This window comes from Sander vitreus, chromosome 5, assembly GCF_031162955.1.
Source record: "Sander vitreus isolate 19-12246 chromosome 5, sanVit1, whole genome shotgun sequence".
NCBI lineage: Eukaryota > Metazoa > Chordata > Actinopteri > Perciformes > Percidae > Sander > Sander vitreus.
In genome coordinates this window covers 4,188,692-4,214,542 of record NC_135859.1, presented here as the reverse complement: position 1 = coordinate 4,214,542, position 25,851 = coordinate 4,188,692, and the positions used below count along the sequence as shown (strand labels likewise).

Here is a 25,851-nt window from a genome sequence, read left to right as displayed (position 1 = left end):
ACTCCGGTTGGTTACTCGCAAAAACAATTGAGACACAGCCAGTGAAGTGGTCCTGACTGGTGCAGGCTAACGCTGCCATGCTAACATGTGATAACTGCTAACGTTACCAGAGGACCAGGCAAGCGGTGTCTTTAGAGGTTATTGCCGTAATTTTAATAATAACAATAATAATAATAATAAGCCAAGAAAGTGTGTCTGTCAGTCAGGTGGAGAGGACGGTGAGGTAGTGATGTTTTTAGCAAGTGTGGCTGTCAGTTTGGTACAGATCTCCGCGTGAGCACGGGCTTTTATGATAGCCAGCATCTAGCGTTAGCTACTCCGCTGCGCTGTGGAGTAATGTCTGGCTATGTGAGACTAGCGTCTAGCAACATTGTTAGATGCTGCGTTTTTAACCTTGCAACCCCAGAGAACATCGAGTCTGGGGAGGAGGCGACTCTCTCCAGTATTTTGAATTTGTACTGCAGTAATTATTTTAAACACTAGCTGTCAGTATTACATATTGCACCTTTAAACGAACCGTCAGGGCGTCCAGCTTCCAAGCTTATGGTTTCATTCCAGCCGCCTAGGCCAGAATTAAATACTTTACTTGCACATACATATATACTGGTACTTAATACTTGCACATACATATATACTTCACTTGCACATACATATATACTGGTACTAAACACTTGCACATATGCATATACTTCACTTGCACCTACATATATACTGGTACTAACCACTTGCACATATATGCATACTTCAGTTGTGCATACATATATATTTTACTTGCACATACTGTACATATACACCTCACTTGCGCATACATATATACTTCATTTGCACGTACATTTATGCTTCACTTGCGCATACATATATACTTCATTTGCACGTACATTTATGCTTCACTTGCGCATACATATATACTTCACTTGCGCATACATATATATTTCAATGCGCAAGTGAAGTTTGCATGTGGCGCAAGGGAAGTATATATGTATGCGCAAGTGAAGTATAATTGTATGTGCAAATTAAGTATATATGTATGCACAAGTGAAGTATATAAGTATGCGAATGTGAAGTATATATGTATGTGCAAGTGTTTAGTACCAGTACATATGTATGTTCAAGTAAAGTATATATGTATGTGCAAGTAAAGTATTGGCCTAGGCGGCTTCTCATATACATCAGTTCATTACACAACATTTTACTGACGCCGTTGTGTTCTTGTCAGATATTTGCTTAAACCTAAAAGGACCATAATAGCTGGAAAATAATTTAAATTGAAAGATTTCTGATGAGTTCTATCAGCAGGGCTTTGTGCTGTAGATTCCATAGATCGACTGTACATGAGCACTTTGTCAGATGGTATGTCTACTGGTTGACTATAGGCTAATGCAGACATCATCCCTATAGGGAACTAAAACTTTTCAATATTTTATCACTCCGTTATTCCTGTTTGCGGCTTTCATGTGTGTCTGTCCTCCTGTATTATTTATTGGAACACATTCAGGGCATTTGACTGAATGTGAAGCCATGCATCCCTGCACCACCACAATAAAGGATAAACACTGCAAAAAGAGATGCGTTGAAAATGACGCATAATGTGTAGAATTGTAACACATGTGGTGAGTGTGTTCAGGGACTACACATGTTGTGTGAGCTATTTTAACACAGAAATTGTGTCAGATAATTTTACACAGAAAATGTGTTATGTCAACACGTTTTACACAATAGATGTGTGAGCCATTTTAACACAGAATTTGTGTAGGTAATTTTACACACAAATGTGTGATATCAATACTTTTTACACATTAAGCGTGTAACCCCAAATGTGTACTCAAGTACTACTTGTTCTACTTAGTTACATTCCACCACTTAATGTGGAGTTGTTGTGGCCGAGTGGTTAAGGCGATGGACTTGAAATCCATTGGGGTCTCCCCGCGCAGGTTCAAATCCTGCCGACAACGATCTGTGGTTTATTGATGATGATCTTTCTTTGCTCTAAGTCCCTGGTTTCACTCAGTGGTGTAGTCTATGTGATACACAGGTATATGCAGTATACCCACTAAGAAAGCTAAGGGATTTACATATCCACTTACAAATGCCCAATGACCAACAACATACTTTCTGTTATATTTTTGATATATTTTGAATTGTCATCTGTGTTTTTCTTCTTCACATACGCTAAATAAAGGTATTTCCACTGTAAATTGGTGGATAAAAGTGTATCAGCAAAGTCGTTGATGCTCAAAACTTCCCTGGGGGAGGACACCCAGACCCCCCCACTATGATATGCCCCCCTCCCCCAAAGGCAGATTCTGGCCAATACACAGTACAATACACCCACTACAACACATTATACTACACCACTGGTTTCACTCCTTGATAAAACTCTACATGGGTGTCTGTCACTCTCTCTGACACGTGCGGCAGTTTTGGGACTAGTGTACATCAATCTCTCTGACTTGTAAAAGCGGCCACCGTGCAGCAGTAAAGAGAACGGTCACTTTGAATCTCTTTGACAATCGACCCATTCTGTTGTTTAGATATGAGGATGTGTGGGCATCGGGGCATGGCATATTCTATTTTCCAGTACAAGTTTTTCCAGTGTAATCTTACAGTAAGTAGTAGCTTTATTGGATGACATGGTTCTTTTTAATATAATCAAATCCATCTATTCTACTTATGAAAAATCCAGCCTTGTCTGTAGGAGAAAACTCCAACATTATGAGAAGCACTGAAGCAGTTGCACTCAATGAAGCTGGCAACACCTTTAACAATGAAAGAGGTGGCCCAGAGGCAGATACATCTATGAATACATCCTCTTAGAAAACATTTATTTCAAATTTGCAATAAGTACACCTTATTTTATGATCATATCAGAACAAACTTGAAAGTTTCAGCAAGGCAGAGCCAGATTTCAGGTATGCAGAGACGTATTCAGCAACCTCCAAGATCTTTTCCATTGGGCAAAGGTCTGTAAATGAGCACCCCAGCAACAAGCCCGTCTGCTTGCGTGTGTTGCTCCTACAGTTGAAGTCCAGTACTAAAAGTACTAATACCACACTGTAAAACTACTCTGTTACAAGTAAAAGTATGTAAGTATCTTCTAAAGTATTAAAAGTAAAAGTACTCAATGCAGAAAAATCCACACATTTTAGAAACCGGAAACAAAGAGTTCTGTGTTTAATTAGCTAATCATTCAGCTGTACTTGTAGGCCTTTATATTGTTGGGTACTTTAATGTATAACAAAACATCCTTTTGAACTATATGTGTTTTGTGTGCAAAAATCCTAATTTGTAAAGTAACTAGTAACTAAAACGGTCAGATTAATGTAGCAGAGTAAAAAGTAAATTTCTCTCTGAAATGTAGCAGAGTAGAAGTAGAAAGTGGCATGAAAAGAAAAGACTCAAGTACAAGTACTTCAAATGTGTACTTAAGTACAGTATATGAGTAAATGTACTTAGTTACATTCCACCATTAAATGTGGAGTTGTTGTGGCCGAGTGGTTAAGGCGATGGACTTGAAATCCATTGGGGTCTCCCCGCGCAGGTTCAAATCCTGCCGACAACGATCTGTGGTTTATTGATGATGATCTTTCTTTGCTCTAAGTCCCTGGTTTCACTCAGTGGTGTAGTCTATGTGATACGCAGGTATATGCAGTATACCCACTAAGAAAGCTAAGGGATTTACATATCCACTTACAAATGCCCAATGACCAACAACATACTTTCTGTTATATTTTTGATATATTTTGAATTCATCTTTGAAGTCATCTGCTTTTCTTCTTCACATATGCTAAATAAAGGTATTTCCACTGTAAATTGGTGGATAAAAGTGTATCAGCAAAGTCGTTGATGCTCAAAACTTCCCTGGAGGAGGACACCCAGACACCCCCCCCCAAAGGCAGATTCTGGCCAATATACAGTACAATACACCCACTACAACACATTATACTACACCACTGGTTTCACTCCTTGATAAAACTCTACATGGGTGTCTGTCACTCTCTCTGACACGTGCGGCAGTTTTGGGACTAGTGTACATCAATCTCTCTGACTTGTAAAAGCGGCCACCGTGCAGCAGTAAAGAGAACGGTCACTTTGAATCTCTTTGACAATCGACCCATTCTGTTGTTTAGATATGAGGATGTGTGGGCATCGGGGCATGGCATATTCTATTTTCCAGTACAAGTTTTTCCAGTGTAATCTTACAGTAAGTAGTAGCTTTATTGGATGACATGGTTCTTTTTAATATAATCAAATCCATCTATTCTACTTATGAAAACTCAATGAAGCTGGCAACACCTTTAACAATGAAAGAGGTGGCCCAGAGGCAGATACATCTATGAATACATCCTCTTAGAAAACATTTATTTCAAATTTGCACCAAGTACACCTTATTTTATGATCATATCAGAACAAACTTGAAAGTCGATTAGCTGATTGTCCGTATCCTTGTTGCATTTCATTGATTAAACACTGTCTTATCCAAATTGATTGACTGATTGCAAAACAAAACCAGAAACAGAAAATATCGGCGTTTTGACAAAACTACAAATATTAATTAACCTTCTATGTTAATCAATCACCTAGAAATCAATCCCATCATGTGACATATGTCGCTTCCATGTTGCTGCATGTGAAAACTGAGGCCTTGGGCAGGAGACTGACTCCTATTTTTGGTCTTTTCCCAAAACTTGATCGCCACTCTGCCTGGTACCAACAGAGGCTCCTCAAACTGGGCAGTGACGTTGATGGGAGCTGTGATGACTCCAACCCCTGATGATGACACAACAGAGAGCAATAAAAAGGTCTGACCAGCCATAGCAGGAAAAGGATAAAACACTAAAACCAAAAACAATGTCTGCTGTGAAAAATATTAGCAAATATAAAAGCATTCATGAACCAGCTCCAGGTTAAATTACTACAACGTTACATCAACCTATCAGTCAGTTTGGTCTTCCCATTAACATGTTGGCCCAATGCCTAGCACTGTGGCCTCACAGCAAGAAGGTTCTGGGTTCGAATCCAGGTCGTTCCGTGCCTTTTCTGTGTGTCGTTTGTATGTTCTCCCCATGTTTGCGTGGGTTTCCTCTGGGTGCTATCATCAAAAAACATGTGCTAGGTTCTCCCTGGGTAGGGCTGGGACGGTGACGCCTACCGCAGCTCTGAGCTCGTCACAGTCATCGCCGCAAAAAAACACTGGCCTGCACGTTTGTGACATGGATTCATTGATTCTAATGACATGGATTGTGTCTTACATGGCTTCAAGGTTTTCTAAACAAAACTTATCATCAAAAGATGGATAACAGATAAAGCCACCGTGTCTTGAGAAGTTCTCGTTTGTTGTTTTATTGTTCACTTTTAACTCACTTTACATCATCTTTGCTATCTCTTTTTCCTCACAGCGGCACTCACACGCTACTCTCCGTTACCGCTCACTCTCCTTGCGCAACCACACGGGCACTGACGTCACTCACTTAAGGCACCCAGCCATTCTCGCTCTAACTTACGCTACTCTCGTAAGGGGGTTGCGGTGTACCGCTCTACCGCGGGAATTTCTTGCTTTTCAAACACGGTAAGAAAAAAATCCATACCGTCCCAGCCCTATCCCTGGGCGCTGTAAATGGCTGCCCACTGCTCCCTTGAGGGATGGGTCAAATGCAGAGACTGACTTCCGCTACATGTATGTGTCAATAAAGTACCTTTACCTTTGTGCTTTTCTATTTCAGCCAAACAGACAGAGAGCATCCAGAGACTGGGTGCGGTGTGCGACCTGTAGCTAAAGAGCCGGGCCGGTAGAGAGAGGAGCCAATAGGGGGAGTAGTCTGAGAAGGACCATACACACTGCAGGCCGGTAGTCCTGGGAACTCGGAGCTCTATCTGCTTCACATTTTCTGGCACAGGCTCATCCGGTTGGCCTGTCAAAAGACATATGACCAGAAACAGAAGAGATCAATTTTGCCACTATCATTATAAACAGGAAGATAATAATTGGTGTTGTGTGAAAAGGGAGAAAAATAAATAAATAAATAAAACTTTCACCTTGCTCCTCAATTCCCATAGACAAATACCCCTCCTACCAAGCTCTCTCCCTTCCTTCTGGTGAGCCCCACCTAATCCAACCTACTCAAAACTCCATACCCACTCCCTCTCATATCTATAACACAGTACCACGACTCACAACATTTCATACTATAATCACAAAAACACTCATCATACACACACGGACACGCCTATTCATGCACACGCACGCACCTCCCCCAACCCCACTGTAAACTGTCCCCTGTAGCGTTTAGTCAAATACTGTCTATGTTTTTTGTCTTCACAAGCTCTGTTTATGTATGTCATAGTCTTTGTATACTGTATGTTACATGTCTCTTACACTCATTTGGGTTATGTAAGATTTGTGGGTTTTTGTAGTTATTTGTATAACACCTATGGCAAAACTTAATACAAAAAATAAATAAATAGCTGAAACCTAAGCAGAAATCACCAGATTGTCGCTCACGTTCGTTCTTGGATAAGCATCTGGCGACGTTTTGGAGCTTGTTTTTGGACAGCAGCGTCAGGACGCTCTCCCACACGGGGCTTCCGGTACGAGACGTGGCAGACAGACAGACGTCGACCTCCACACCGGCGTCAATTTGCCGGTACACCAGGACTCGAACCTGCAGCGTGAACGGACCCTTCTTTAGTTCATCGACTGGCTGAAGGGATTTCAAACTCTGACGCACACGAACCAGACCTGCGAAAATATTCACAGTGACCATCGTATCACCTCGCACATTTGGTGGTTCAGGTGGCACCTGGGTCGTTTTTGGCAGCGGCTGCCGTGGTCCTGCTCGACGCCCTGCACTGCTACAGCTATTAAATCTAGTCATAATTCTGTTATCTTTATTGTTACTATAAGTGCCACGGCGCATCATGCCAACTGCTATAATTATTATGAATCATATATCTGTATATCTGTCTCTGTGTCCTAATCGGCAGCGGCAGCCTGGGTCTGTCCGAGGGTTTCTGCCTGTTAAAAGGAAGTTTTTCCTCGCCACTGTCGCACCAAATGCTTGCTCTTGGAGGGGGGGATTGTTGAGTCTTTGTAAATGACAGTGTGGTCTAGACCTACTCTATCTGTAAAGTGTCCTGAGATAACTCCTGTTGTGATTTGACACTATAAATAAAACTGAATTGTGTCAATAAACCAAATATAATGTACTCAAAATGCTCTAGTTTATGAGACATCTGCAAAAACACAAGCTGGAGTAATCTGCTTTAAAGTGCAGTCATATTATGCTCATTTTCAGGTTCATAATTGTATTTAGAGGTTGTACCAGAATAGGTTTATCTGGTTTTCTTTTAAAAAAAACACCATATATTTGTTGTACTGCACATTGCTGCAGCTCCTCTTTTCACCCTGTGTGTTGAGCTCTCTGTTTTAGCTACAGAGTGGGACATCTCACTTCTGTTCCATCTTTTGTTGGGAGTCTCACATGCGCAGTAGCTAGGTAAGGACTACTAGCCAGTCAGAAGCAGAGTATGAGGGCGTGCCCTGACAGTACCTAGGTAAGGACTACTAGCCAGTCAGAAGCAGAGTATGAGGGCGTGCCCTGACAGTACCTAGGTAAGGACTACTAGCCAGTCAGAAGCAGAGTATGAGGGCGTGCCCTGACAGTACCTAGGTAAGGACTACTAGCCAGTCAGAAGCAGAGTATGAGGGCGTGCCATGCTAGCAGCTAGGCGAGCATTATAACGTGTGTTACAAAGTGACCACGTTTGTCTCTGAAGTAAAGGCTGGACTACAACAGAGCTGTTTGGAGCAGTTGGTGAACAGTGTTTTCTGTTGGAGATGGTAAGTCCCTTTGGGGGGGGACTTTGGGCTTTTTCACTTTGGAAACCTATAACGTGCACAGAAAAGATTATCACACATTAAAGGAAAGGGAATAATATGAGCATAATATAAAACCATCCGTTTAAAGAGACATGCTGAAAGTGTCTTACCTGCTGGACTGAGTCGGAAGTTTCCATCAGTTAGCGCCATAAGCAGCAGTCTGCGGCAGAGAATCTCAGGGAAGCACAGTGGGATGTCTCTATATTCGGTGTCTGGATAATCCCAACCATATCCTGCAGCACTGCAGAACCTCCTCAACATGGAAGTCTCCAGCCTTAAGACTAACACACTGACTCAATGGATGACCAGCGGCCTTTTTCTCCTAAAACTGCAGTGGAAGTTACTGAAGAGGATTAGGGCCACATGTGAAAACGAGAAAAAGATTTATTTAAAAAGATTTTTAAAAGTAAAAAACTAAAATAAAAGTCAGAATTCTGAATTTAATCTTACAATTCTGACTTTTTTCTCAGATCTCTAAGGGTGGTTTTTTAAAAGGGAAAAAAAGTCAGAATTCTGACATTAATCTAAAAAAGAGAGAAAATTCTGAGGATAAAAGTCGCAATATCCATATTGAGGTATTTAAGTTTTTTTTAATTATTATTATGACTTTATTCTCGGAATTTTTAGTTTAAAGTCAGAAATGTCTTAGAATTCTGGATTTAAACTCAGAATTCTGACTTTAAATTCAGAACTCAAATACATCTTTTCGGTATACGTGCAGTTTAGTGTCCCAAATTCCCCATACAATGTCCTAAATGAATTATGAACCTTCTAAACCACCTGTGCTACCCTAACCCTACCTCTACCTCTACCCCTAACCTTAACCTGTCTCAAATAAGACCCTCATCATTTGGGACACTCAGTTTTTGGAAAATAATTTGTGACACTAAACTGCACGTAAGCCCATGTTTCCACATGTGGCCCTAGTCCTCTTCCGTAGGAAGTGGGCCACGCTTACCTGCAGTTAAGGACCGTGTAAACAACTTCATGCTCCTTTGTAGTTGCTGTGTACAAGAATCCTGTCCTCCGAGTCAGAGCTTTGGTCACATATTTGATGTAAACATACGCGAAACTTGGCACGTTCTCGTCGTTGAGTACATTCGTTTTCAACAACTTCCAAGAACGGTAAATGTGAACATAAACTAAATACACGGAACATAAAGAGAGCGAGGCAATAATGTAACTCTGCGCATTCCCCATTATAGCTCAAAATAAATAATTATAAAGCAACACAGCGGGGTTTAATAAAGGCATTCGCACTCTGTATTAGCCTACATATTTGATTGACGACGTAAACACAATCGTACGTCGCTGTCTATGACGCTGACAAAAGTACGGAGCGCGAGGTGGGACAAACAACACACCTTCGAATATTTCAGGAAAGGAACCGCGTTAGCACACTTTTAAAAAAAACAACAACCCATTTTATTATTATTTCAACAACCATACCACGAATACAAGACTTACTAATTTACGTTTTTTCAGTGTATAAATCACAACATTTTACACTCTGCAAATTAAGTGTTAACTATTCGGCATTTTATTGTACTATTCAAAATAATAGGGTGCATTCTAGCTGCATGTACTTATTTTAAATCACTGAGCTGTATAAAACAGGCCTAACAGATTATTGATGTGGCATATTAAATGATGACATTCATATTCAGGTGGACAGGAGACGTTTTGTGAGCCAAAGTGATCAAATGTTTCTGCAGAAGAGTTCCTGAGGTGATCTCCTGACAGCAGTCTGGTTTGTCCCATCTTCACTCACTCACTCACTCCTCATCCAAACAGAAGCAGCAGCACTATACAGACTGCATTCACTGCAATTAACGGCACTGCAGAGCAAAAAAAAACAAAAGGAGTCTCACTGAGCATATAGGTTGTGTGTGTGTGTGTGTGTGTGTAGTACCAACTACCCACCTCTCATCACTGTCCTCACAGAACGGACAAGGTTCATCAGCTGCACTTTGATGCCTGGTTCATCACCAAAACCTCCGACAGTTTGGTCTACTCCCCAGCCAACTAAAGGTGGTTCAAACGCACAGACAGACACATATGGATGGACATTCAGCATCATTCATAAAATTAAATAAAACATTCTCTGACTGATTGCTGTTTCCTTCACACTGTTATGTTGCTATACCAGTGTTTTTGTTAAGCCTACCGCCTGATTGTTGTACATTGGCTCTCTTAATAAAGTTGTTCAACAAAGCTTTTTAAAGTAGGAAATCGTCGTAGCAAATTATTCATTCGATTTAAACGGTGGGCTACCTAGACTCTGTCACACATGTTTAGCCGTTCATTAGAGTCTGGTACAGTAATGTTACATAGACTGTTCAGTTTAGTAAGAGAAACTGTCACGTCACCCTTCACCGATTAATCCCAAATGTTTTATGTTTTTACAATTGTTCTAGCGTTCAATTTACTGTCGAGTTAGCATTGGCTAACCTAAGTATTTCGAATTTGACATCTATGGGCGCATACAATTGTAATACAATTGTAACTAAAGCCACTTACTTTTACTCAGAAATCTTTCTTCGTGTAATACAGCGACAGCATTGACGCACAGAATTGCTGCTTGAATAAGAGAGTACAAAGTAAAAGCCATGTTGTTTTCACAGGTAGCTAGCTGTAGGCAAAAATCCTCCTATACTGGGCTAGCAGTCAGTATTTACTTCTGACGTTGCCTACGGTGGCTGAGGAAGGTCAAACCGAATGACAGCTTGTTGTGCTTATCAGACAGACGTTGCACACACACAAGAAAGTGCCGTTATCTTGTGCAATGTACTGTTACCTTATAAACAGCAGTGGTGGAGGAAGTTTTCAGACCATTTACTCAAGTAAAGAGTAAAAGTAGCAATACCACCCTATAAAAACACTGTATAAGTAAAAAGGTCTATCAAGAAGTATTATCAACAAAATGTACTTAAGGTATCACAAGTAAATGCTTTTGTTGTGTTATTATATTATTGGCCCCTTATTATTGATGCATTAACATGTAAACAGTCATTAAATGTAGTTGATTGAGGTGGCAGACACCCTTCACTAGAGTAGTAATATCACAATATGAAAATATTCTATTTCAAGTCCTGCATTCAAAATTATATTGTAGTACAATTACCAATATCTAATCATCAGCAAGCATTACCTGAAAAATATATACATTGATTGTTGCAGCTGTTCATGTTAGAGCTACTTTAATTACTGTATATACTGTAGTTAAGAAATGCATCTTATTTTATAGGATAATAATGATTTGTAGGTCAAATGTGAATCTGCAAACTAAAAAGTAACTAGTAAAAAGAATTTGTTTTGCCACTGAAATGGAGTCAAGTAGAATTATGAAGTAAAATACAATTTAGAAGTACAATTTTACATTTGTATTTTTTTTTTTTTATCTTTATTTATCCAGGCATAAGTCGATTGAGAACAACTTCTCATTTGCAACGACGACCACATTCATACCTGGAAGCTGCCCAGTACAACCACAGTCTGATCTGCTGGCCACTAAGCAGCTCCACTGGAGCGGTTGGGGTTAAGGGCCTTGCTCAAGGGCACCTAAGTGGTGGTAATGAGGGAGGGACAAGCACTGCTCTCTCACCTTCCCCTGCCTTTTTTTATCCTGTCAGTCTGGGGATTGACGACCTCCCGGTCACAAACTCGCTTCTTTAAGCTTTACGCCACCACTGCCCCTTAAGCCCCTGACACACCAACCCGACAGTAGAAAAGTCAGTCGGACTGATCAGTCGGCTCCCCGAGGTCCAAAAAGTGCCTCGGAACACACCGAAGCGACGCTGACTTGAGCGTACGTTCTGAGCGTGCGCGAGACGTAATGCAAAAAATGAAAACCGGAAATGACAATGCGTCACGCGGGTCTGGCTTCTCCAGCCGATAGTAATGGCGGCTCGTTCGAAATACGATCTCGTATTTTAAGAAAATAGTTTCTGAAAACATTTTAGGCCATACAGTTGCTGAATCTGTCTTCATTTCAGATCGACAAAAGGTTTAAAAGGTTTTCGTCAGATTTGGAGAGGTGTTCGTCACTCATCCCGCTCGTTTATTTCCGAGTTAGCACTCCACCAATCAGACTGGAGTGAAAATAAGCTTCAAAACGTAAAAAAATCCCCACAAGTGTCTAAAAAGACAACCAAAACATAGGAAAATGTTTTTGTCATTTTGACCCAGAATGACAAAAAGCTGCGTGGTCGACAGGAAGACAACACAAGGGTTAAAAAAGGGTTATGGTGCAAGGTCCGATGTGTTAAACCACCCTGCTTTAAAGAAGAACCCAGTGTTCACCTGTGAATTAATGATTGATCAATGATCAATTACTGTTGACTAAATCCTTAGTCTTCAATTCTATTTTCTTTGACAGATATCACTAATATCTCCAATTAAGAAACACACACAACAGACGGAATCATGAGAATAAAAATCTTTATTAGTGTTTTATGAAGTCTGCATAATATGCCACACGCCTGAGAAGCTTATGGTCAGAAAGAAAAAAAAAAAGAAAAAAAAGAAAAAAAAAAAAAAGAACTGCTCTATCAATACCGCCCTCTACTGGTAAAACAACTGCGACATCTACTGTACTGACTGCTTTGCAAAAAGATTACTGTTAAATACACACATACTGTACTACTGTTATGTATATGTACGTCTGGTCCACGTCAGTTTTTGTAATGTATTTTTTTTTTTCACATTCATATGTTGTAGGCCAAAGATAAAAACAATGTAACACTGGACCCTATAACACATGGTTCAATTCCCCCCCAATCCAAACTTCACTAGGTGCACTTAAAGTACAATCACTAGTGCCATAAGGTAAACACATTTACATCAAAAAGAAGGGAGGGGGAAGGGGGGGGGAGGGGGGGGGACATGTTAAACCTGCAACAGCCACATAATGACAATAATGGCAGAGTTTAAGCTAATAAGTCTTTGTTGTACATACTGTATTCAATAGACAGAACAAATACAATACACACATTAACACAGAATGTCCTAGTGTGCAGGCACATTCGCTCTTCTTTCCTCATGGAAGAAAACCGCTTTCCTTCCATGTTTCTGTAACATTTTTTAAAGCCAATTGTACCTGGTTGACCTTAACCCGCTTGACTAAGCACCAAAAGGCTACAAGAGGTCACGAGTGTTTTTCAAAAAAGGTGAAGAGATGACTAAATGAATGGCCATTACAAAGTTTTACATGCCTCTGGAATCATTAAAACCATTACAGCAAAGTTGATAAGGGGTTTCAGGACAATCTGTCGTTTTGTGTACTTTAAATGCACCAGATTTCTTTGGAAAAACAAAGGATAGAAACAGGCTACACATCATATGGGGCAGTGAGGTTTTTTTTCCCGTTTTTTTTTTAAATTTTTTTTTTTAAACAAGACAAAGAGCTGCAATTGGAAATTAATTCAAACTAAACCTTTTGGGTAAAACGAAGGAATGATCCATGCCCTCCATGTCACTTTAGAAACAGCTGTGGTCTTGAAAATATTACTTTAATAAAAAGTGAACGACAGAACATTTTTAAGTATATTTATATATAAAAATACATGAGAATACAAAAAAGTAGCAAAACAATGGGGATATAGGCTAAAAACAGAATGAATTCATTGATACCTTCAATTTCTCCAGGTGACATGTTCAATGCTTCACCATGGAGAGCCCCAGGACTCCCAGTGCAGAGTCAAAAAGAGAAAAAAAAGAAGCTTTTGATAAACAGCTGATATTCTCTGGTCCCTGCCCAGTGCACCTTGCAAAGCCTGGCCAACATCTTATTAGCTTCCATAGCAGGCTGTTCAGTGGGGATGGAAATCAACTAAACCACGGACATGTAGAGTGCCATATAATGACAAAGAAATAAACCACATCCAGATCGAGTTTGCAGTTTGTTTGGGGTTTTTGGAATTACTTTTTTTTTTTTTTTTAAACTAACATTCCTATTTGTCCATTAAGAAGTATGTCTTATAACGACACACGTTGAGTTACAAAAAAAAAGGGCCATTCTGGCAGAGTCAATTCAAATTTCATAAACACATTGTGTGGCGTTTCCTTCAGAGGAGAACGGCCACCAAGGCCATCATCGTTTCTTCACCAAGCCACCTCCCCTTGACAAAAGATGGGGCCAAGTTTCCCAAAGTAAAGTAAACTTAGGTTCAGAACAATGGTTGGGGTGGGCTGGAACAAAGATCATTTTAGCATTCAAGCTTGTGTTACTCATACAAGCAATCTTCAATACTGAGGAACTATTCACAGATATTTTTGGTATTTCCCCTACTTCCTGGACTAAAAACCAATATACATTTCATTTGTACCACAAATAGATCTAATATTAAGGATTTGGGGAAAAGCAATTTAACAAGGTGCATGACATAGATGGGTAACAAAGTGCCAATTTCTTTTCTTTTTTTTTACTGAAGTCTGTATGTGTGAGTGCAACAGTGTAGGTGCATTTGTTCTTGTGTGTGTGTGTGTGTGTGTGTGTGTGTGTGTGTATAAAGTTAAAAGAGGGATGTGGAACTGGGCCACAAATACTATGGAGAATGTTACAGAAAATTCATTCTGTGGGGTTTCCATTTTTTTTTTTTTTTTTCTCTCCATGAAAGGACTCACAAGTTGGGAATTTAATGATCATGTAATGGGCTGCGTTTTTTTGGGGCATTTCTTTAGCTGTTTAGGACATACTGGAGCAGCGTGCAGACGGGGAACCCATCTGGGTCAGAACCTTGTCCAGCCACTGCAGGGGGCCGTTCAAGTGCAGCTCGATCCAGCAAGGAGTGCTTGTGACAGTCTGCCGCCTGGAAAACAAACACGTACTTTGAAATGCCTGATGTCTGTGCTGACAGGCTTTTCACCTCTTCAACATGGGACTTATGAAGCTTCACGCTACTAGGGAAACTAAACAGACTTAAGTCAAGTCCATAATGTATAACCCTTCTGTGTAGGCTGAGTTTTTGAAGAATCAATTCCTTAAAGTGCTCATATTGTGCTTTTTGGCTTTTTCCCCCTTTCCTTTATACGATACAACTTTATTGTCAGCCAAGGCTGTTATTTTATATCTATCTCTTTTTTTGTGCACGTTATAGGTTTCCAAAGTGAAAAAGCCCAAAGTCCCCCCCCAAAGGGACTTACCATCTCCAACAGAAAACACTGTTCACAAACTGCTCCAAACAGCTCTATTGTAGTCCAGCCTTTACTTCCGTGATGAACGTGGTCACTTTGTAACATTATACATGCTCACCTAGCTGCTAGCATGGCACGACCTCATACTCTGCTTCTGACTGGCTAGTAGTCCTTACCTAGGTACTGCGCATGTGCGACTCCCAACAAAAATGTAACACTCTGTAGCTAAAACAGAGAGCTCAACACACAGGGTGAAAAGAGGAGCTGCAGCAATGTGCAGTACAACAAAATGATGCCGTTTTTTGAAAATTAAACCATGTAAACCTATTCTGATATAACCTCTAAATACAATTATGAACCTGAAAATAAGCACAATATGAGCACTTTAACTATGTCTTTCCCTATGACAGATAAACATTATATTATACACCAGTAGAAAATAGTTCAAATTAGTAGAAAATCAGCTTACTTCAAACCTGAATAGATATGCAGCATTTATGAATTATGCTATTTAAATACAGTATCGCTGGCAGGGCTCACCTGTACTCGGCTCCCCAGCCTTTGACAAAGCTCATGCGGATGGTGCACATCCTGGTGAGCTGGTAAACTGCCTCAAAGCCCTGGTTGACTGACTGAGCCAGCAGGGCTGCAAATTCCTGGTTGTTGAAGATTTTTAGATTACAACCTGAAAAGGAACAAAGAGGTAAATGTGGGGTTAATGTGGGGTTTTTAAGGCCTGGACATACCATACCAGACATGCCTTTGGTTAGCAGTGGTCTGTCATTGTGTGGTTTCGCATTGCCAGACCCTCCTCCACAGCGATGAGGAGGAGGGTCTGGTGAGTCCACACAGCATTCCGGGATGAGAGAAAAACCCGCTCTGGTTTATTGGCATTTCTTTAAACCAATCACAATCGTCTTGGGCGGTGCTAAGCGCCGGACAGAGCCACGGTGCCGCTGCAAAATAGCCTCGTGAAGGAACTGAACTTTGGTGGAACGTGTGTGTTCAAAAGTTGTTTTAGTCGTGCAACAGAAAACTCAGACAGATAGTCTAGCTAGCTGTCTGGATTTACCCTGCAGAGATCTGAGGAGCAGTTAACCATGGTCCTCAGAAATCCACCAGAGTTTAAAATTACAACACAAAGAAAGAGGAAGGTAACAGCACATCGGACATCCGGCCGAAATTAAAGGACATCCAGCATTTCCGGCGGCACCGGAACAATCCCAGAAGTGGAACGTCGTGGATATAGTTACCTGCCGTATGTTAACTAGCGTAACGCGCTTTTAGGCCTTTATTTGGACAGGACAGCTTAGACTTGAAAGGGGAGAGAGAGAGGGGGGAATGACACGCAGCAAAGGGCCACAGGTAGGAGTCGAACCCGCGGCCGCTGCGACAAGGAGTAAACCTCTACATATGGGCGCCTGCTCTACCAGGTGAGCTAACCAGGCGCCCGAAATTGCGATTATTTAAATTGATATTGCGATATGATTCACGATATTGGAGGAAATTACCATTTTTGTATCATTATTCTCATCTTCATTGAAAATATGAAATTAAAATGATTATAGTGTGATTTCTGCGAGGATCTGTACCCAACAAAAATGTTTTCTGTAGTCTGTAGGATGGGATTTGTAGGCGGGACGTCTCTGCAGCACCACAATACTTCATTTAAAATGGTTTGACACATATTTTGCCTTTAACAAATATTGCGCCCCCCTGCAATTTGGAACTAGTTGCTCTAGTCCTAGAGCAACTATTGCACTAGTCTATATTGCGATTTGGATAATATTGCGATTAACTGTGCAGCCCTAGCATAGAGCGGATTTTTTTTAAAGTTGGAGCGTCGCCTTATCTCCCCCGCTCCAGTTTAGCTACATGCAGATGAACGGCGCCTGCCCTCCCTCCCCATGCTGCCAGCGCCTTCCCATCAGGGGGAACTTTTACTGGTGGAGCTCCGGGCATGAAGGGAGGGTGGGCGCCGTTCATCTGATAAGTACAGCGCAGCTTTTTTTCTTTTTTTAGAGAAAGAGGTGAGAAAGAGTTGAGCGCCGAGTGGAACTGAGTGGTTGGGAGCTAAAGGAACAAATAGTTTTGTTGACGAGGAGTTTCTAAGGACGCTGCAATAGGTTTTTTTGTTGTGACTCTGGGTCTCCATTAGAATCCTTTGCCAATATTGATCCTAGCTGAATACAGCTGCCATCCACCACAAAGGAGCTACCAAAGGCTAGCAAAGGATCTATAGTTCTAAAGCTTTCAGAGACACCTTTCAAGCCAACAGGATGTGGATTTTTATATCAAAAATACATTTTTGGTGGTGTATACCTTCTAAAATTTTCATTGGTGGGTCTGCTGGATACGTATTGGATACGAAAGAGCTCCGCATATTATCATGACCAAGTCTATACATCTTTTTTGTTCAGCGGGTACCTTACTGTCAATTTCAGCACATTTCCCTAATTGCTACATAAGTGACATCTTCAGCACCTTACCTGGAGGAATTTTACACACTGTTGCTGGATGCCAGCCATACCGCTGGTTGCAGTTTGGACTCTGGACAAAGATGGCGCTATCACTCAGGCACTCAGCAAATACCTCCCCTCCAATGTAGTAGAGTCTAACTCCTCTTCCTGTAAACACAGACAGACAGAAGCTAAAACACGAGAGCTGACTTGAACAAGACGTGTCAATGTGTACAACTACATCAGAGGCACATTTTCAAAACTAAAAAAACAAACTGTAACAGGTGATCTACAGATGATTAGTTACTTTAAAAGCGACCTGAGGCTGTGCCGTACCTATGTGCCTCCGGGTCATCTCCACAGTGGCGTTCCTGTTGACATTAGACAGCAGGCCCAGGCAGAAGCGCTCAGAGTTTGATGGATCGGTGAATCCGTCCACCGTCAGCGAGGGCTGAGAGGCGTGGAACGTCTCCCCCACACGCTGGTTCAGCTCATAATAAGCTATAGAGCACCAGAAGGCTGGCTCAGAGTAAGTCACCGGCTGGAGGTCTACAGCAGAGGATAGTGTCAGTCAGGTTCATCCCAACAGTCTCTTTTTGATACAACACTGCTCACGAGCGGATGAAAAGGCACTGCAAGTATCTGTGTATATAATCTAACCAAGTGTCAAGCTGTGATGTATTAAAGGGGCACTAAGCGATGCTGCGCAAAGACTGTTGATATTTGAACTCAACTGCCAAACAAATTCAAAGAAAAAGAAAATACCATTCAGAATCTCTGCCACCCAGATTAATGGATGCGTCATGTAGAGCTGGGTGATATGGAGAAAATCAAATATCACAATATTTTTGACCAAATACCTCGATATCCATACCGCAACAATATTGTAGTGTTGACTAATGGTGCTTTAACAAAATATTTACACAATGAGATTTTTGATAAATAATCATCAGTAATGTGGATATGATGACTGAGTGGGTAGAGGCAAATAATAGAACAGTTACAACAGTCTGGTAACAGAAAATGACATCACTTTACGGTAATGTCTCACGCACCTTTTCTGTTTGTTTTCCATTCCCACAGCCCTCATTAACCCCTGAGTTCTTTTCAGCGCACAGAGAAAATAAAGCGCTAGGTGACCGTGGGATATTTGCTCATTTTGACAAAAAAAAAAAAAAAGTGTATTAGATTAGCATCGCTTACTGCACCTTTGATATGCAGTATGTTCGATTGTTCTGTATTGTTTTTGGTCTTTGTATTGTTTTGCGTCTTACCCATGCTGTGGTTGACAGGAGACAGGGAGCTGGGGGAGAGCTCTGCTGGAGAACCTGACAAAGAAAACAGGGTGATAAGGATGGGTTCACAGGAGACCAGAACATGGGTACCAGGTGGAGCAGATCAAAAGGCGCATGATGGAAGTGGCGGCTGCTTTGCAAAGGAATGCCATGATACTGTAAAACTGATCAATTTGCATTCGAGTGATGTATAGATTCCGTTTACCGTTAACGTAGCAAAAGCCTCGTCTGTACATCCTACAGCTTGCTTTGTTGGTGGTTTGTTGGGATTACACAGTTTGAACTATAACTTACTTGACTGCACAGAGAAATAAATGGATGATGTATAAAACAATAAGTAGCTTGCTGCTGCTGTTATGGTTATCATTAACAGCACATCAAGGATGCAAACCCACTCTGGTCAGGCAGAGAACTTAGAGCCAGCCAGGAGAGACAGGGTACACACACACTATATATATATATATATATATATATATATATTTTCCATGGACTGGAGACAAATCCTAAATTTTTCTAGTTGATTTCCGCAGATTCATGGAGAAACTCAAGAGTCTAAGGTGCATTTTCACTAATGCATGCTGACAACAGCTTCGGACCGGGTATTTCACAGAGCTGCCAGCTCTCTAGGCAAACTATTTGGTATTGTCGTCAATCTTTGATCCGAGATTGGCTTCTAATGTAGGGTAGATCAGGTCTGTCGAAGCAAAGGAGGATGTTAAGGATAAAGCCTAGTGTCTAAATAGTATTTTTCAACTGTTGTGTTGCTGATCGTTTATCACGTATGCATCTTTAGCAGATTTATTCCATGAAACATGCATTTGACCTCGACCTGGCTGGAGAGCTGAGGCAGACTCGCAGGGAAAGGAGAAGGAGTTGCTAGTCTAGGGTACCTGTGTCCATACTTTGATTCATCTGTTGATCGCTTGCCTCCCCATCCTCACTGATGTAGCCTGGTGGAGGCGTTTCTGTTAAAATGATGTGGGGAGAAAAAAACAAAAGAAAGAGCTGTGACGTTATCATAATGTAATATGCCTTTTTAAGCCTACTGACATTAGTATTATCACATTTATTTTCCTGAAGTGATGTCAATAGCAAAAGCAGAGGACACTTACAGCTAAACCCAGAATATGCAGTTTCAAATTCTCTTTGAGTAATACATCAGTATTAAAAAATAAATAAATAAATAAATAAAAAACACGTTACATATACAAACTAGATACCATGTAATACACTGCATACAAACACCTGTCAAATCCTTATAAAACGTGACTTACGATGCTTTCATGCTACTAAGTAAGAGTGAAGTCAAGTCTTTAGTTCAAGACCATAATGTATAACCCTTTGGTGTAGGGTGAGTTTGTGAGGAATCACTCAGAATCAATTCCTGAATTGATTATGTAAGTTTTAGATCAATTCTCCACGTCTAACGCTATGACAGATAACAGTTATACACTGGTAAAAATAGTTTAAAGTGGGCCTATTATATAGCCTTTTCAGGTTCATACTTGTATTTTGTGATTCTACTAGAACAGGTTTTCATGCTTTAAATGTTCAAAAAACACAATTTTTCCTCACACTGCCCATGTCTGCTGCACCTGTATTCACCCTGTCTGAGACGCTCTGTTGGAGCGCCTGTTTCTTTAAGCCCCCCCCTAAAAAGCCTGCTGTGATTGGCCAGCGCATGTCCGGCGGGTCTCTGATTCTCCGCTGTGTCGTTTCACTCAGGAGCCTGAGACCGACTGCAATGGAGTATATAGCAGAAAAATCACCGATAAAGGCTTCTTAACCAAATACTACACTACCGGACATGTTCCAGGAGTAACATGTCCCGAAATTGGGGACAAATGACCAGCATTGGCCGGAGATAAACTCACCTGGTATATAGTTGTTTGGAGGTTCGATTCCTGCGGGGAAGTTTGTGTTCTCAGGTATGGAATGAGTGTAGTCATCCAGAGGTGGCAGGTCTTGCAGGATTTCTGAGTGTCTTGGCACAAGAACAGGAGGCAGCACTACGGGTAAAAAAGTGTTAGAAGAGATGAGTTAGACTCATTATTGATGCACTTTTACAAAATTATTGCTAGTTGGTTTTTATGCAAAAATGAACAAGTGCTTTAAAACAAGTTTCATTTTTGTTGGAAAAAAACTTGCCACAGCAATAAGACAATGATGAAACGGAAAACAGGTGACATTTAAACTGAAATCTTAAACATATTAATGGCTTGTTAAGGCAGAATGAAGCCGGTTTCACTGCAGATTTTAATATCATCCACCACTGAAACTCTTAAAGGAATAGTTTGACATTTTGGGAGAAAACACTGGTTTGCTTTCTTGCCAAGAAGATTGACACCACTCCCATTATCACTTTGTTAAATACTGTATAAGGCTACAGCCAGCAGTCAGTTAGCTAAGCATAAAGATTGGAAAATGAGAATAAGCTAGCATGGCTCTGTGCAAAGGTACAAAAATACCTGCTTACTAGCACCTCTAAAGCTCACCACTGAACACATTATGTCTGGTTTGTTTAATATGTACAAAAACCAAAGTGTAAAAATGATAATATTTGGTAGACGGCAGGCTTTTAGCAAGGAATCCAATGAGCGTATTTCTTAAAATGTCATATTACCCCTTGAAGTAAACAAAAAAAAGAGTTCCATTGAATAAAAAGGTGTGCATCACAGTCTGGCCCATTTTCTCTAAGGCGAAAATTGTTCCCATAAGATCAAGTTCATCAAAATTCTATATAGACAAATGTGGTAAAAAGTAGGGGTGGGAATCACCATACCTCACGATACGATATCATCATGACACTTATGTCCATTACGATATTATTGCAATTTTAAACATACTGCAATATATTGCAACTTATTAACTTTTTTTTAACTTCAAATTTTTCCCAATTTCAAATGATGTCCCCAAAATGAAACTTCGTCAACATCTGTTTTATCTAAAAAGATACATTTCTCTGTTTGTTTATCGCACTTCAATTTTATTGCTGCAAAATGGGATTGCCAAGCAGACAAACGGACCAACACATATGTAATAATAGATTGATACTTGGCGTCTGTGTATCGATACAGTATTGCCACGAAAAATATCGCGATACTATGCCGTTTTGATTCCCCCCACCCCTAGTAAAAAGGTTGCAGCTTAGCACTCAGTATAGTTTTACAAGTCTCAGTGGGAGCCAACAGATTTAAACAACCATGCAACAATAATGCAGTAGACACTGAAATACAAAGAGATGGGCATGTTTCAGATCATCTCACCTGGGGTCTCCACCCTCTGGTAGTGGTAGGGGTTGATGCAGACCTCATCCTTCTTGAGGTGGAAGGCATACTCACAGGCCTCGATGGCGCGCAGCTCGTGGTGGCTGTGAAGGTCTGGCCATCGCCACAAGCGACAGTAGATAACATGGGGAAGCCCCTTCCTGTGGGAGACCTGCAGGCGGCCATCCAGGGATCTGATTGAACAGCAAACAGAAGATGACGGTGAGATGTAGAAGACGTGCAGGGGAGAGGGGGGTGACGCATCATATGGCCAGGTAGGGGAGGGAAATGGGAGATGGATTGAGTGGAGACGAGAGCGAGACACAAAGATGTTCTCCATGTCCGTCACCTCAAACATTGTAATGACAACTCTCCCACATCAAAGTTGTATGCAACACCATACAATAGTTGAGGATAGTCACCTGGTTTGGTCAGGGTAGCTGTATAGGCCTGATGTATCCCACTGTTCTATCGTATTTGGTGTACTCAGTCCCCATATTTCAGAGCAATTGCTGTGCACAGAGAAAACAACAAAACAAAAACAAAAAACAAATGATAAACATGGGACATGGCTCATTCAGAAATATCAGTATGGGTAATGTAAACATTAAAAGGCCTCTTTTATTAGAGTCTTATGACAAAATAAAGACATCCACTCATTTTTAGCAGAGGAAATGAAAGATGGGAACTTTAAATAAGAGAAGCCTTTTTTTGACAGAATTAAGGGAACGAAAACAGAACATGGAATCTGCTAACACACACAATGAGTGAGACAAAGAGCATTCTTCAGTGGCATTGCATCAAACACTTAAAATGACTCAAAACTTTTTTTTTTTTTCCCCCACTACAGTTGTTTATGTCAGAACTTATCTGGAGACATTCAGACAAACACTGAGGACACACAATGGCACAAGAGAGGGGGGGAAAGGGAGGAGGCAACCTTGGAAAACCAAATAAATGCTCAGACATTCTCAAAACGCTCACAAGGAAATGAACCAAAAAAATAAGAAATTTAAAAAAACTTGGAATGAGGACAAATGAGAGTAGTTGCTTCTGAATAATAACAGGACACATTCTACATGTTACATGCTACAAATACACATGTACTTAATTCCATTGGTGGGATCTCAACAACCATTCAAAATTGCAATTGTCTGGGTCATAACAGGGCAGGAAACCAACTGTTGTCCACCAGCCATAGCAGCATGTAGATACAATTCAACAGCTATTTTTACTGCAGGAAATTTGGTGTTTAGAGTAGAATCAATCGAAAAGTTGAATGGGTACCTGCTTAAGTGGCAAGCAGGATAGACAAGCTTCCCAATCCCAATCAAAATGTACCAACATAAGTATGGCTGGTGGCAATGCCCCAATCTGGCATCATTTGTGTGCTTGTAACCCACCCTCTCTCATGTAGATCTCTTCTACTAGTCCAGCCCTCTACAAGAAAGTATTTCATTCAAATTGAGCCAGCCACTGTATCTCTACAAACATAACACTGCGGCCTAGAACAATTCTCAGGCGATAACAACCAGGCCGCTATCTGTAGACATACAAACATCTGACGTGGTACTTGGCGGCACATCAGTAAGGAATAAATCTGTTAACACAGTGTTCCCGCTGAACATGAGTCTGGGCCATCAAGGCCGGCTGGCTGATAAAGAGAACATCTTCTCTCACTCTTTGAAATGTCTCTCTCCCCTTGTGCGTAATACACATTATCTAACTGCAAATACAGTTGTAAACAAACAGGGATTTGATTCATTAATAGCTCATCTGTAATGAGCAATTCGTTTTAATATTTGACGTCCCTGAAAAACGTTTAAGTATTGTCATCAGGTTTGCATGTAAGAAATGCAGAATTATGAAAACAGAATTAAAAAAAAATAGAGAAGTGCAAGATCAGCATCTGCCATCAGCCCAAGGTTTCATTGTGTTATATGACGCAGAGGTCTCAACTAAGCACACTTGCAGAGACATGTAACAGCAGCAGCTTTTTCTCTGAGCCTCGTTTGAACAGCAATCAAGTGTTGGGCGGTATACCTGGGAATGGTGACACACTTGGTGTTGCAGTTCTGTGTGGTGATAGCTTTCTCCAGCTCATCTAGCTGGCCTGTCTTCTTTAGCTTCTTCACTAAACTCTTCACAGCCTTCTCGCACCATTTCTCCTCTTGCCCGTTCTGTTCCCCACCGCCTGCTCCGCCGGGGCCGCTAGTAGACTTCTTCCAGCCCAACAGCCTCTTCACCACAGGAGGGGTGAACGGCAAGATGGAGGACATCTTAGCTGGACAAGTTGGGAGTCTCCAGAAGACTCGACACAAGCTCTCACACACACAGACAAGAGGGGACCTGGAGCTACAGTTTGGGCCCTTGCTCTGACGGGGCCCCTCTAGTGACCAATGAGTCACAGGGTGGAAGCCAGTGCTAGCAGGGTATACTCAAAAGAGATGGACACCTTGGGAGAAAGTCACACACAAAGTACATCGTTACAAACAAAATATGGCACAGAAAAACAATATCTAGCCTCATCAAAACAATAAAAAGGCATTGTGCTTATAACGCAATGAAACTTCGAATATTAAATCAAATAGTAATACTGTTTTGACAGCAGCGTCGTTAACGTTACATAACTGCCACTTGTGTGAAGTTAAGCATTTGGTGAGTTGACCAAGCAGGGATGTCCACTTGACGTTAGCTTGTCAAAAACACTGCTCGACATCCAAGCTAGCTAGCATGCAAACTTATAAAGTTACCACACGGGGCGTGCCACATACTGTCGCATTCCGCGCACGGAAGCAATCACGACCAGCTACTAAAGAACGTAATGAATAATACAGTGAACGCTATCTAATGAACATGAATAAGGACAATATTTTGTGACAGCCCCCCTCAGTGCTAACACCAACTGGCTTGGGAAGGCCGGCTGCTAGCTACCTGGTGGGGGGGCCTGCTTGACTCAAATCACAACAATAAGTTCACTAGCGTTAGCTTGCTGAGTGTTTTACAGCAAAATGCTGAAACAGTCTTAGCTAAAAACGTAAAGCGAAAAACGATAGTTTAGCTACGTAAGTAAGCAGATCAGAGGCACATCATGGAGAAGTCCTCATCTAGCTAGGTCAGCTAACGTTAGCTAGCTTAACTGAGCTAGCTAGCTGCCAGCTTGTTATCAAAAATCCTTTTGTTGTGATCCACTAAAAACCTCCTATGCGCAACAGTCAAGTCGCGCTACTTTGCTACCTAACGTCAGCTTGTCCGGTCTATAATTAAAAGAATAACACAAAATGTCACTTCATGAATTTGAAAACATTATAATGTTTTATATCAACGTAGCTATTGAGTGTTTATGACTTTTATTAAAATATAGACACGGCGACAAAATGAGTTAGCATCTTGGACGAACTCTTCCAAACTGAGCCATGGCTCCCGCTGGCTAACGGACCTAACGTTACATCTCTCACACAAAACAACATGCTTCAAAGTCGAGAAAACAGCTAAAAACATTTCAATATTTACCCCAGTTTTAAGAGTCCAAAGCTCCGCCTTTTGAGAAAAAGATTTGCGCAGCCCTCTAAGCACCTTGTTGACATAAAAATGTCTACACTTTATTGTACTGCAGCAAATTTTTTGACAAGGCTTGTGGGCTCTTCTCAAGTTGCTACCAGTGCTACTCGGTGCTACTGCTGGAGCTAGTTTGCTAGGTTAGGTAGACCGGAACAACAAAACAAACCTAATGGCTACGTACAAGCGCTTAATCCCTCCTATTCAAGGAAAACTGATTGGAGGATTATAAAAAGACATACTCTGGATACTGGCTGGCTGAG

The 25,851-nt window shown here is 41.1% G+C and overlaps 3 protein-coding genes and 2 non-coding genes across 6 annotated transcripts; 2 read left to right on the top strand and 3 right to left on the bottom strand.

Moving 5' to 3' along the window:
* The first annotated feature begins 1,870 nt into the window (after positions 1 to 1,870).
* On the top strand, positions 1,871 to 1,952 carry trnas-uga (transfer RNA serine (anticodon UGA)). The gene has a single exon. It is a non-coding gene; the product is annotated as a tRNA-Ser (tRNA).
* Positions 1,953 to 3,477: 1,525 nt separating this feature from the next.
* trnas-uga (transfer RNA serine (anticodon UGA)) lies at positions 3,478 to 3,559 on the top strand. Its single transcript has one exon. It is a non-coding gene; the product is annotated as a tRNA-Ser (tRNA).
* Positions 3,560 to 4,330: 771 nt separating this feature from the next.
* Positions 4,331 to 9,193, bottom strand: LOC144517876 (uncharacterized). The gene is made up of 5 exons (XM_078250104.1): positions 8,835 to 9,193; positions 7,987 to 8,150; positions 6,500 to 6,736; positions 5,700 to 5,909; positions 4,331 to 4,767 (listed from the first exon to the last, which is right to left on the bottom strand). The coding sequence occupies exons 1-5, from the start codon at positions 9,074 to 9,076 to the stop codon at positions 4,574 to 4,576; spliced, it is 1,047 nt and encodes a 348-aa protein (XP_078106230.1). The 5' UTR covers positions 9,077 to 9,193; the 3' UTR covers positions 4,331 to 4,573.
* An 84-nt stretch (positions 9,194 to 9,277) lies between these two features.
* LOC144517877 (immediate early response 3-interacting protein 1-like) lies at positions 9,278 to 10,566 on the bottom strand. Its single transcript, XM_078250105.1, has 3 exons — positions 10,397 to 10,566; positions 9,800 to 9,901; positions 9,278 to 9,714 (listed from the first exon to the last, which is right to left on the bottom strand). Exons 1-3 carry the CDS (start codon positions 10,485 to 10,487, stop codon positions 9,659 to 9,661), a joined length of 249 nt encoding a protein of 82 aa, XP_078106231.1. The 5' UTR covers positions 10,488 to 10,566; the 3' UTR covers positions 9,278 to 9,658.
* A 1,733-nt stretch (positions 10,567 to 12,299) lies between these two features.
* LOC144517874 (mothers against decapentaplegic homolog 2) lies at positions 12,300 to 25,744 on the bottom strand. 2 transcript variants are annotated; one of them, XM_078250101.1, is made up of 11 exons: positions 25,544 to 25,744; positions 24,074 to 24,485; positions 22,453 to 22,542; positions 22,031 to 22,224; positions 20,639 to 20,773; positions 19,667 to 19,729; positions 18,744 to 18,797; positions 17,806 to 18,018; positions 17,500 to 17,637; positions 15,551 to 15,695; positions 12,300 to 14,685 (listed from the first exon to the last, which is right to left on the bottom strand). In XM_078250101.1, exons 2-11 carry the CDS (start codon positions 24,307 to 24,309, stop codon positions 14,562 to 14,564), a joined length of 1,392 nt encoding a protein of 463 aa, XP_078106227.1. In that variant the 5' UTR covers positions 24,310 to 24,485; positions 25,544 to 25,744; the 3' UTR covers positions 12,300 to 14,561. The 2 variants fall into 2 exon arrangements, with proteins under 2 accessions (XP_078106227.1, XP_078106226.1); XM_078250100.1 differs by having other exon boundaries at positions 19,655 to 19,729; positions 25,544 to 25,743.
* Between the last annotated feature and the right edge of the window lie 107 nt (positions 25,745 to 25,851).